Source organism: Mastigoproctus giganteus, chromosome 7 (genome assembly GCF_048544385.1).
Source record: "Mastigoproctus giganteus isolate SK-2022 chromosome 7, ASM4854438v1, whole genome shotgun sequence".
In the NCBI taxonomy this organism is placed as follows: domain Eukaryota; kingdom Metazoa; phylum Arthropoda; class Arachnida; order Uropygi; family Thelyphonidae; genus Mastigoproctus; species Mastigoproctus giganteus.
In genome coordinates, this window is record NC_143581.1 from 39681188 (window position 1) to 39695207 (window position 14020).

The following is a 14020-nucleotide window of genomic DNA, read 5'->3' on the forward strand; positions in this document are numbered from 1 at the left end:
TGTTACACATGGAAGACTGCTGCACAAATTGCAGCATTCTGGCATTGGAGGCAAATTGCTGCTATGGATAAAGGGATGGTTGAGTGACAGAAGACCATGCTGAAAATTTTTTTTCAGCATAGTCTTTGCTTGTTAACAAGAGAGACTGCTTCTATAGGGATGGGATACACTTAAATAGAAAGGGTGCAAGAATATTTGCTGATGCTATCGAGGCAGTGTTAGGTGGGTCAGAAAACTGCTAGCTTGGGGGATTCACAGACTAAAAGGTTAAAAGTAGCCGCAGGCAGAGGTGAAGGCGATTCTTTCACAACTTCTATTAGAAGAAGTAGCAACCTGGAGCAAGGGGTGCTGGGGGTTTCAGGGACTGATAGCAGTCATCGAGAAACAGGTGGGTATATGCGATGTGTTTGGGTAACTATGAATTGGTGCATGTATACCAATGCTAGAAGTATAGTAAATAAATTTGATGAATTTGAGGTGTTTGTCAAGACATCAAAGGTGGAATAGTTGAGATATCAGAGACGTGGGGTCCCACTGATATTAGGAATGCAGAATTGGAATTTGGGGAGTACAATGTGTACAGAAAAGATAGAAAGGGAGGAGGTGTTATGCTGTTAATTAAGAAAAACAAAATCAAAAGAAGTGCATCCAGTTGATAATAGATGAACAGTGCACTTTTGAGTCAGTTTGGTGTGACATAAGCACTGTGAAAGCAAAAATAAGAGTAGGAGTGTGTTATAGGCCTAATGACTCTAATGAGTACAATGAACAGTTGTATAGAGAAATGGAGTGGGCTAATAAATCAGAATGTCTTAAAATGTGGGATTTTAACTTCCCAGATATTGACTGGAACTTGTAGGTTGGTCACTCACATTAGTAAGACTTTTGTGGATTTATTGGACGATTGTTTTCTGCAGCAGCAAGTTCAAGAGGCAACCATAGAGGGTAATACTCTTGATCTGGTTATCAGCAATGATCATTCGTGTATTAAGAATTTGCAGATAAAGGAACCACTAGGTGGCAGTGATCACAGTGTACTGATGGGGGATTTACTTAAAGATATAATTACCATCAGGGGTAAAGGAAAGGGTTTTTGCTTCCGTAAAGGTGAGTACAATGGTCAGACAGTTTTTAAATTCTGTACAGTGGGATCAACTGACGATGTTACCAACAGTAAATTCTAGGTGGGAAGCATTCAAAGAATTAATAGTGGAAGCTACTAAGTTTCATACCTATTAAGAAGTATTGTTCATGGTTTAGGCCTAAATGGCTATCAAATGAACTAATGAGACTCTTGATAGAGAATAAAAATGCATGGGATGCATATAAATTATCAAGCTACTCAGAAGCCTATGGCAGATATAAGCTACTGTAATCAAGTCACAAAGGAGGTTAGGCAGGCGAAGGCAGATTGCAAGAAATCTTTGGCAAAAGATGCTAAGAAAAACAGCAAGGATTTCTTTACTTATATAAACTCTAAAAGGAAGGGGATGAATCTGATTGGTCCACTTGATATTGATGGTTCGACTGTTGATGATCCTGCTCAGATAGCCAACAAATTGAATGAGTATTTTGCATCTACATTCACACATGAGTTAAGGTTTGAAAATGGCAGAAGGTTATCAAATTGTAGCAGTGTGCTTAATGATTTTGTAATAACTGAGAGCAAAGTGGAGGAGAAATTGTTGAAGTTAAACATAAGGCACCTGGGGTGGATGGGATCTATCCAGTTATATTAAAGGCGGCAGCAAAGCAACTAAGCAAACCCTTAGCCATAATTATGAGAGCATCCTTGTACTCAGGGGAGGTCCCCATGGACTGGAGATGTGCAAATGTATCCCCAATTCACAAAGGGGAATCGAAGGGTGATATGAGTAATTACAGACCAGTTAGTTTAACTTCTGTTCTGGGTAAAATAATGGAGTCACTGGTTAAAGATGCATTTCTAAAAAATATATAAATCATACACCGACCATTGAATAAAATTTAAAATGACTACAATCTTTACACAAAAATATTTACAATAAACTATTGCGGAATGCTAAAAACTGTAATAAAAGATCATTCACAATAAAATTTGCGAAAATATAAAACATTAAAAGTGCTAAAAACCTGAAGCTTTTGGGAGCGTCAGCTCCCTTCTTCAACAGTGATATGACTTCCTGCAACATCTCCTTAAGTAGCAGGCTCACGGTACCTCCACACGTGGTATTTCTCCACGTGGTTCAATCGGCACATGGTCAGAACTGGAAGCGGAAATGTCTCAGGAACGTGGCAAAGAAAATCGTTCATCCGACCTTAATATAATTGTTTCAAAGATAGGATTAATACGTATACCTCTATCTCTATTCATGGTATTCCTACTGGATGAACTAATCCGTAAACCTTCGAGCCATTTACGCTCCCAGTATCCATGTGCACGATCCAAAATAATAGCGTCCTCCGGGGAGATTTGATGCTGCTTCTCCCAAAAATGTTCGGCCACAGCAGACTTGTTGTATTCAGCGGTTCTTATGGCATTTAAATGTTCCCCCAGACAATCCCTGAGCCATCGTTTTGTTTCCCCCACATAACACTCCCCACAATCCAGGCATTCTATTCTATAAACCACTCCACTACTAAGATCTTTTGGTATGTGGTCTTTGACCCGAGACACAGCTGTGCACAGCCTCCACCCAGGAAGCTGTACACAGCGTGTCCCATAACCCCGTAAAATTCTTGCCAGATGTTCAGGAAGGCCCGGATAGTAGGGGATGTATGCGGTGGCTACCACAACGAACGTCTGCTGTGGCCGAACATTTTTGGGAGAAGCAGCATCAAATCTCCCCGGAGGACGCTATTATTTTGGATCGTGCACATGGATACTGGGAGCGTAAATGGCTCGAGGGTTTACGGATTAGTTCATCCAGTAGGAATACCATGAATAGAGATAGAGGTATACGTATTAATCCTATCTTTGAAACAATTATATTAAGGTCGGATGAACGATTTTCTTTGCCACGTTCCCGAGACATTTCCGCTTCCAGTTCTGACCATGTGCCGATTGAACCACGTGGAGAAATACCATGTGTGGAGGTACCGTGAGCCTGCTACTTAAGGAGATGTTGCAGAAAGTCATATCACTGTTGAAGAAGGGAGCTGACGCTCCCAAAAGCTTCAGGTTTTTAGCGCTTTTAATGTTTTATATTTTAGCAAATTTTATTGTAAATGATCTTTTATTACAGTTTTTAGCATTCCGCAATAGTTTATTGTAAATATTTTTGTGTAAAGATTGTAGTCATTAAATTTTATTCAATGGTCGGTGTATGAATTTATATATTTTTTAGACATGAGTTTTCCTGACCTCAGAGGCCTCTTTCAGGATAAAGATGCATTGCAGGATCATCTAGACAAGACTGCAGCAATAATTCAGACACAGCATGGGTTTGCTAAGGGAAAGTCTTGTCCGACAAATTTGATAGGATATCATGATGTGGTTACAAAGGAACTGGATGCAAAAAATAATTTTGATATCATATATTTGGATTTCAGGAAAGCTTTTAACACTGTTGGGCATGGAAGACTATTATACAAATTGGAGCAGAATGGTATCAAGGGCAAGTTGCTACAATGGATAAAAGGATGGTCGAGTGGGAGAAGACAGAGGGTGGTAATTAATGGGTGCTGCTCTTCGTGGACTAATGTTATTAGTGGAGTCCCACAGAGTTCGGTCCTCTGTTTTGTATATTTATCAATGATATTGATGAAGGTATATCAGGCTTAGTGTCACAGTTTGCTAATGATAAAGGTTGGCAGGGTTGTTAATGACAGTAATGGCAGTGTGCTACTGCAACAGGATCTAGATAATTTGGGCAGATGGGCTAAGAAATTCAACTGAAGTTTAACCTTGACAAATGCAAAGTACTGCATATGGGTAGAAGTAACCGCAGAGAAACATTCCAACTATGTGGTACTACACTTAAGGTGGTACAAAATGAAAGACCTGGGAGTAATTGTGCAGTCAGATATGAAGTTTTCTGAGCAATGCAGACAGGCTGCCAGGGCAGGTCATGGGGTTTTGTCAATGATATATAGGAATTTTGCTAGCAGGGAAAAGGAGGTGATTGTCCCTCTGTATAAGGCAATGGTCATTCCACGCTTTGAGTACTGCGTTCAGGTCTGGAGGCCTCATTTTAGGAAGGATGTAGATTTTCTTGAGCGTGTACAGAGAAGGGCAACAAGATTGGTGAGGGTAACGAAGGGATCCCCTTACCAAGAGAGGCTGAAGTTCTGCAAATTGCAGTGGCTGGAGACTAGGCACCTGCGTGGTGATCTGACTGAGGTGTATAAGGCCTTGAATGGGTTGAACACGCTGAATTCTGATGGGATCCTTCCACCTGTTCAGATTACGAACCTAAGGGGGCATAAATTCAAATTAAGAAAAGACAGATGTAGAATAGATGTGCAGAAATTTGCCTTTAGCCAGCAGGTGGTTAATTGCTGGAACAAACTTCCATCTGTCGTTGTGGAAGTTGATAAGTTAAATAAATTTAAGGAGGAACTAGACAGACATTTGGAGGGAATGGTGTGATTTTTTTTGGCTGATGCTGCATAAGCTCATACACTTGCTTTCTTGCATCACATGCCACTACTACTACCTATCAACATTATACCACCAGGGTACCTGCCCACCCACTGATGAGGAGCCAACAAGCTCCAAAACTGTGCCGTCTGGATGATAGTATCTGCCAAGAATAAGTAACAGCAGTCATCTCCATTGGTGAAGCGTTACTTATTCGAGGTAGTGCAATATACTCTTTCTAAAGTAATGAAGAATCAATTAACCACCAACTCTTAAAACAACCCTAAAACCTTCAATCTGATCAACAATCTCCAATATGGATTTCGTCAGCATTGATCCACTGGTGATATTCTGACTTATGTTATCTATTTATGGACAAATTCAATAAAAAAAAAAAAAAAAAAAAAAAACTTTGATGAAACCCAAGCAGCAGTTGCTCTTGAAATTTCAAAAGCTTTTGATAGTGTTTGGTATAAAGGTCTTCTAAATATGTTCCCATCTTATGGTTTGCCAACTTTTTTTTTTGCAATTGGGTATCCAGTTCTCTGACTGCTCACTGCAGGTGATGGTAGATAGCCATCTAACTTCTCCACTAATGCTAATGTTCCCCAAGGTTCAGTTCTTTCTTCCACTCTTTTCCTCTCTTATATTAATGGCCACCTTCCATTGACTGTAAATCCTATCCATAGTTGATGATGATAGCACATTGTATTCCACCTTTCAGTTTGAGAAACCCTGCACTACACAAACAGTTTCTTCTCAAATATCCACCACCAAGTCCTTAAATGCTGATCTCCAGTGGAACAAAGATAATAAGTTAACTTCAATCCTTCTAAAATTCAGTCTTGTCTTATCTTGCAAAAAGGATTCTTCTGCTCTTAAACTTATGACACTGATTTCTAGACAAGATTATATATATAGAGAGAGAATTACTCTGGCTTCTAATATATCTCTTGGCATAAGCACATTACAAATATTGCTTCTTCTGCATTTAAAAAACTGTTTCCCTTTCACTCTTGTCATTAGTTTTCTTCTAATCAACTGTTCACTCTGTACAAATTACAAATCCACCGTACCGTGGAATGTTGTTCCCACATCCAGGGCAGTGCCCCCAAAACCTCTCCCAGGCTTCTATATTTCATTCAAAGAGGTCAGTTAGGTTAATTAATGTCTCATCTAACAGTCTCTCCACCATTTCATAAAATGTTCTGTTTCTGCTGAATGCCTTTTCTATAGTTTCTTCCATGTGCACTTTTTTTCTGCATCTCTCTCTCTCCATGCCACAACCAGTCAATTTATTCATTCAACTTCCATTATGTATTTCCTGAAAATTAATCTATAGAAATTCAAGTATAATGTCTACAAGTATTTCTCAACCTTCAGCCCATGCATGGTATTAAGTACTATAGGTTCTAATACCTCTTGTTTGGTGTTTCCAAAAAAAAAAAAAAAAAAACACACACTACAACATTCCAGTCATGAATGAGACTAATTTTTTTTGTGAACTAACTTCCAGAAGCAATTTTACAGATTTCCCCTTTTTTTGGGGGGGGGGGGTGTCACAACGGTTACCGCATTCTACTATAATATACCATACCTCCCAAGTTGCAACAGCTGATATTGCCTCAATGTTTGGAGATATTTTCTCCAAAGTCCTTGAGCAACAATCTCCCGATTCAAATTTGCCAGATGATTTTCTATGGTAGTTATCTTTTAGTAATTCTAAAATTATTAAACAATTGCAAATTATTGAAAAGATGGCTTCAATGAAGTTAAAATTAATATGATCTCCCATCGAAAACAAGACATTATTACAATTGGAAGTTTTGGTTACACATGCACAAGTTTTTTACCCACTACTTGTGGCAAATAATTTCCTATCGTTATTTTTTTTAATAAAACTTGCAGAACAAAACTTTATGAAACTGCCTTTTGATGAAATCAGCCTCTGACTGTATATGGTTATTATCAATGACACAGTCACCATTGTTAAAATATATTGATGTAAAAGCTTTATCAATAATATTTGATTGATAGTGCTTCAAAAATGAAGCATGGTAACAAGGATGATGCAAAGTGTGGGAAATTTTTCACATCGACAATTAAAAATATTTTCGCCCATATTAAAAGTATTCAGGAAAGTTGTCAAATGAAAATTGAAGATATAGTTCAAAGTTGGAATATCATATGGTGGTTGCCAAGCCATCAACAGCAGATATTTTAAACATGAAAAGATCATACAACTTCTTTGTTCAAGTATCTAACACAGCATAGTATATGGAAACTAGAATTGATCAGTTGAAACTTGTGTTTTTGTTCCAAATTTCTAAAAACAATAGTAAAAGGATGCGAAACATGTTTTATTCCAAATTCTCTGCAACTATCTTATAACATCCATATTACCATGAACTTGTGCCATGCTTTACATTTCCAAAACTAAAAAATCCAGTGAAGTGACATGCCACTACAACAAATGAAATTAAGAAACCTTCAAACAAGAACTCTAGCTATTTTGCAGTTATGTAGCCAATGGTTAGGTACTCACCCAACCATTGGCTACATAATTTGGCTGCAAAAAGTTAACATTATTATTTTGATAATTGATCTGCAATAATCTATAAATATTATATTTAAATAAAAATTCAGTCCTAGAACTGTCATCCTATTTTGCAGAAACTCATGCAAGACATTTTGAAACTAAAAAAAAAAAAAAAAATTAATAGCTCTAAACCAAAGCTATTAACTTAGTACTGTATTTGAAAACAGTACTAAGTTAATAGCTTTGGTTTTAAATTAAATTACATAGCTTTTAAATTACATTTATTACTTACTTGAATCACTTGTTTAACCAAAGCTTTATCTGTACTAACTCGTGCCCGTTTCAGAGGATTAACATTTTGGCCAATCCAGGTAAGGAAGACAAATTTTACACGTTTACTCATCTCATCACCAGCTGGTACTCGAATGAACCCAAAGGCACGATCGTCATCTAGAGGAAGAGCACAAAAAAAAAAAAACTGAAGTGGAACTGACAGGATTAAAAAAATGTAATCTTAGATTCACAGTTAATTCCACGTTGTTTTATTTCAGTTCAGTTATTTGCATGTCAATTTAAAATTTATTGAAAACACTGTACTTGAATTTCAGAAATTTACAAGTCTGAGCAGGAAAGTACATTGAAAAGTGCTCAGTTTATTTTAAGATCAAAATGTTGGTTGTAAAATTGGCAAACATCTATCACCCATATTCTGGATCCATGAACACAACAGGTAGACAGCAGAGGTTACCAAAAATGAGAATGTAAAGTCATGTAAACTTTACACAAATTCTTTTCATAATGTGGGTTAAATTTGTGAAAAATAAATATAATAATTATATCATTATATGACTAATGATGACATTTGGCTAATTAAGCTAGAACACAGGATTACTAGCAAGATTCTAAGGTGGATCACAGGGTGACTGCAGGGCAGAAGGTTGCAATTAATGGATATTTTTCAGACTGGTATAACATCTGAAGTGAGGTTCCACAAGGATCAGTTCTTGGACTAATTGTTTCCGATTTTCATAAATCGGAATTGAAGGGATAGAGGACGTGATGTCAAAATTTGCAGATGTGTAAAGACTGGGGGAGTCGCTAATAATCAGTGCCAAGCAGTGCTGTTAGGATGACTTCAATAGGCCTTCAAGGATGAACACTATGTTCAACCACAATACTCATGCTGTTGTGCTGAATTTGTTCCTGAAACAATTCCCACAATAGTTGCCAGTTATAATGCTCTAAATCATGGGGGCATTAACACTTAAGTAGAAATGCTGGTATATAATCAGACCTTTAACATATGATGCAAGAAAGCAAGCTTATACACAATCAGCCAAAAAACCTCCCATTTCACTAATCCACTCTCTCCAAAAGTTTTTCCAGTTCTTCCTTGAGTTTATCTAAGCTATCAAACTTCTACAACTTGAAAGAATGCCCCCTCAGGTGCACAACCTGAGGAAGAACCCCAGCAGCATTAAGCTTGTTCAAACCATTCAAGGCCTTATATACCTCGCTTCACAGGTGCCTAGTCCACAGATGGTGCAATTTGCAGACCTTGAGTCGTTTCTGGTAAGAGCAACTTTTGTTCCTGTCAGCAAATCTCATTGCCCTTCTCTGTACTCATTCCAGTAACTCTACATCCTTCCTAAAATGGGGCCTCCAGACCTTTGTGCATTACTCAAGGTGTGGCCTGACCATACAAGGAGATAATCATCTGCTAGCAAAATTGCTGTATATCATTGACAACACCTTGTGACCTGCTCTAGCAGCCTGTCTACACTGCTCAGAAAGCTTCATATCTGACTTCACTATTACCCCCAGATCTGTTTCATTCTCCACTACCTTAAGTGTAGTACAACACAGTTGGTATGTTACTCTGCAGTTACTGCTAACCATATGCAATACTTTGCATTTGTCAATGCTAAACTTAAGTTACCACTTCTCAGCCCATCTGCCCAACTTGTCCTGCTGCAGGTAGGATGCTGTCATTAATTCAGCAATATCATTGATATATATAGAAAACAACAATGGGAAACTCCATTAATAACATTAATCCACAAAGAGTAGTATCCATTTTGGTATAAAGTAAACGTACTTTCATACCTATATCTTGTTACAGGCATGAAAGTACATTTACTTTATAGATTTTGGGGTGCTAAACACTGAAATAGTGCTTAAAATGGCAGGTTGGCTCTCATTTTCAAAAAAATGAAGTGTTATATTTATACAAGGTTTTTTTTTTTTAATTTTTTTATTATTATTATATGGTAGTAAGATACAGCTACACACATACCTGTATCAAACACAGGACCTTTTTGCCTTTTGCTTGTATTCAGCTTTGGGAGCATCCTTTTTCACCATCCAACAATAATTGGCTAATAATGGCAGCACTCAATTTGATTTTGTATCTTTGTTCCATCACTGAGATGTCTTGATGGAAGCACTCACCATGTTCATCACCAACAGCACCACAGTTTGGCAGAAAGAAACCCAGGTGTGAGTGCAAGAAATGCATCCTTAATGACATGCTGCACCACAATTTTTCGTGAAAAGTAATGAGATCTTCCACAAGCTGCCTGTAGTTGCCAGCTTTAACATTTCCTAGAAAAACCAGTTGAAACACTTCAAGACTTTCAACACTGATTTCTCTCTATCACCAAGAACATATTCTAATTGTTAGTCTTTGAAAATTTGCCTTATTTGTGGACCAATGAAATGCCTGCCTTAACCTTCTCTTTTGTACTAAGTCTTGAATTTCTCTTGCAAATATGTGAATGCAGGACCATTCACTTCCAAAGCCATCACAATTTTTCACAAATCCCAGTTTGATGTGGAGTGGTGGAAGCAAAAAAATTTATTTGGATCTACCAGAGGTTCAAAATGCAACATTCTTCATTCCAGGTGTTAATGATTTTCATTGAAGCCAACTCCTCTCCTTGTAGTGCATATCCTTGGCTCAACTATCCCACTCGCAGAGAAAGCAACAATAATTAGTGTAACCCTTTTGTAGTCATAATAAAATGGTGATTACCTTTAAATCACCACATATCTACCACTCATACTTCTGATAGGTACACCTAGGAATCTATTAGATAGTGTAGTATTTTCATTGTTAATCAATAGTATTCAATCAGATATCATGCCCCAGACTAGAGCAGCAAAGCAACAGGCACAAAGTAGCAGGGGTGCTGTGACTCTGAGAATAGAGGGGAGGCAATTCTCCAACACATCACAGCCTTAAAAAGTGTACGACTTGTGAAATATTTGCAGAAGTCTCTGGTACAGAGCATGATCTAGCCAAGGAGGATGTTTTTGTGTGTGTGTGTGCTAGGTGCAGAGTGTCAAGAAATTAGGTGCCAACTCAGCATTCTGGTGGGCACATTGAAAGTTTTAAGAGTTGGTTAATGCCCTCAAAGATATTAAAGTAGAGGACTCATGAAGCTCTCAGCTGGCCAACTCAACACCAGAGCTCAATCTTGTGCATAGGCAAGACAGCGGCAATCTCCAAGACAGAATGCACAGGTCCCACAGAAGTTATTGTCAGGGAGACTGGTAATATATTGTGTAAAAAGGATAGGTGGAATAGGATTTATTATGTCTGCTAAGAGCAAATGTTGATGTTGAAAAGCAGATATATTTTAAGGATATCTGAGAGTGACACTGTTGTATACATGGGCACTAATGACATTACAAGAAGGATATCTACAGACTTACTTAACAAGTACGGGTCAATGCTGAAAAAAAAAAAAAAAAAAAAAAAGTTGTTAGGTTTAAATTTGAAAGTGTCTGCAATTCTGCCTAGATATGATAGGAGGGAGTATACGATGAGAGCCTTGTCGATCAATTCAGCCATGGAGAGATTGTGCAAGGCTGATGGGGTAGAATTTTTCTCAGCATGGTCTGTGCTTGTTAACAGGAGAGACTGCTTCTACAAGGATGGGATACACTTAAATTAATAGGAGGGGTACAAGAGTGTTTGCTGATGCTATCGGGGCAGTGTTAGGTGCGTTGGAAAACTGCTAGGTTGGGGAGGGGATTCAGAGAATAAAAAGGTTAACAGTAGCTGCAGGCAGAGGTGAAAGCAATTCTTGCACTGCTTCTAGAATGAGTTGTAGCCTGGAGGGCAGGGTGCTGGGAGATTTCAGGGACTGGTGGGAGTCATTATGAAATATATACAGGGTGTCTCAAAAATACACCGCATAACTTCGGGAATGAATCCCTCATATGTAGACAAAAATATTTTATATCAACATAGTTCCAGAAATGCTTGGTTTCCGAGTTTCGAAGGTCTGTCTATGACACAACTGTTCACATCACTTTATAGTAATTGTTCACAATGTCCACCTTCTGCCTGAATACAGGCCTCACATCGACGTCTCATGGATTCGAAGACTATGCCAAATTCCTGGCATGTTTCGTATTGTCTCACAACCTGCCACAATTCAATTGCGGAGAGTTTCCACATCAGCTACAGTTGGTGTTCTCGCAACACTCTCCAAATAGTCGAATGCTGAACAGCCAGTTGCACTGCTATTCTGCGTGTGCTGATTCCAGGAGTGGCATGCACAACATCCAAAATCTCCTCCTCTACTTCAGGAGTTGTAGATCTTGGTCGTCCTCTGTCGGCAGAACAAGGTGTAAAGGTCCCATGTTCACAAAGGTGGCAATGGATACCTTCAAACGTTTTCCTGTCTGGATATCTTCATTCTGGGAACCTTGGTTGGGACAAACGACAAGCCTCCAGAGCATTGCCATCCACCAAACTGTACATAAAGTGCATATCCACTTGCTCCTGATTTGAGTACATGGTCGAAATGGAAACCACCAGATTCTGTCAGTACCTTGTGATGAAGGAAATCACCTGCGGGAGATAAGACATTCCAGTTAATAACTCGGGAACCAAGCATTTCCGGAACTATGTTGATAAAAAATATTTTTGTCTTCATATGAAGAACTCATTCCTGAAATTATGCCAAATATTTTTGAGACACTAACTAAGGGTTAGGGTAACTAAGAATAAAAATAGGTGCAATATACCAATGCTAGAAGTATAGTAAATAAATTTGAGGAATTGGAAGTGCTGGTCAAGACATCAAATATGGATATTGTTGGGATATCAGAGATGGTGTCATACAGATAAAGAATGCAGAATTGAATTTGGGGAGTACAATGTATACAGAAAGGATAGGATGAGAGGAGGGGTTATGCTGTTAATTAAGAAAAAAAAAAACAGTCTAAGTGTATCCAGTTTACACAGATGGACAGTGCAATGTTGAGTCAGTTAAGTGTGACATAAGCAAGGGAAAGCAAAAATGAGAAGTGTGTTATAGACCTAATGACTGTAATAAATATGACGACCAATTGTACAGAGAAATAAAATGGGCGTAAATCAGATAACATTATAATGGAGATTTTACTTTCCAGATATTAGCATTAGTTGAAGCACATGATGCAAGAAAGCAAGCTTATAACAGCATCAGCCAAAAAAAAAAAAAAAACCCCTTTCCATTTTACCCATCCATTCACTACAAATGTTTGTCTAGTTCAGTCTTAAATTTATTTAAACTATCAACTTCCACAACAACAGATTGTGAGTAATAAATAGTTATTACTCTCCAATATAATTCTTTAAAAGTCTCTTTTCTGTCAATATAAATATTAATTACAAGGATTACCATATTCACGAGTACACTAAAACTTCCACAACAACCGAGGTAAGTCGGTTCTAGCAATCAACTACCTGCTATCTAAAAGGCAAAACTTCCACACATCTATTCTACAACTGTCTTTCCTCGATTTGAATCTATGCCCCCTCAGGTTCTTAATCTGAGCAAGTGGAAGTATCCCATCAGCATTGTGCTTGCTCAAACCATTCAAGGCCTTATACACCTCAATCAGATCACATTGCAGGTGCCTATTATCTACACACTGTAAATTGCAGAACTTGAGCCTTTCTTGGTACGAGAACCCCTTCGTACCCTCACCAATCTTGCTGCCCTTCTCTGTACTCTTTCTAGCAACTATATCCTTCCTAAAATGAGGTCTTCAGACCTGTACACAGTACTCTAGGTGTGGCATAACCATTGCCTTATACAAGGGGATAATCCCAGGGGAGTCCACTAGTAACATTAGTCCACAGAGCAGTGTCCATTTATTACCACTCACTGCCATCTCCCACTCAACCATCCCTTTATCCATTGCAGCAACTTGCCCTTAATGCCATGCCACTCCAATTTGTACAGCAGTCTTCCATGTGCAACAGTATCAAAAGCTTTCCTGAAATCCAAATTATTTTTTGTATCCAGTTCCTTTGTGACCACATCGTAGTATCCAGTCAAATTGGTCAGACAAGACTTCCCCTTAAAAACCCATGCTGTGTCTGAACTATTACTGCAGTCTTGTCTCTTCTCTAGGTGATCATATATCACCTCTTTAACCAGTGACTTCATTATTTTCCCGAGAACAGAAGTTAAACTAAACTAACATGTCTATAATTATTTGTCATCTTTGCAGCCCCTTTGTGAATTGGAGATACATTTGCACATCTCCAGTCCATGAGGACCTCCACTGACTAAGGTAAAAGGTAAACTGGAGCCATTATCAACTCACTGCAGGATGGAAGCTGCCTCAATTCATGTTGAGGGAAATGGACCATAATCTGCCACACTGGTCCAGTGTGATTTGCGAGATCGACTGTATTCAGCAGTCAGGGGCTTGAACCCAGTTCTACTCAAGGAGCAGTGTGCACTCCCACTCCTGACCACTCAGCTATGGAGACCCATTATAATTATGGCTAAGGGTTTGCTTACTTCCATTGCAGCCTCCTTCAATATAACTAGATTGATTCTATCTGCCCCAAGTGCCTTTTTTATGTTTAACTTAAACAATTTTCCCTCCACTTTGCTCTCAGTTATTAC

The 14020-nt window shown here is 38.4% G+C and overlaps 1 protein-coding gene across 1 annotated transcript in view; it reads right to left on the reverse strand.

Annotated features, from left to right (window-relative positions):
• The window catches only part of LOC150082834 (coactosin-like protein), a 157375-nt gene that overhangs the window by 8129 nt on the left and 135226 nt on the right, over window positions 1-14020 (reverse strand). Inside the window, exon 3 of the mRNA XM_090376851.1 lies at window positions 7393-7550. Within this exon, the coding sequence (XP_090232977.1) occupies window positions 7393-7550 (158 nt within the window). The remainder of the gene's footprint in view (window positions 1-7392; window positions 7551-14020) is intronic.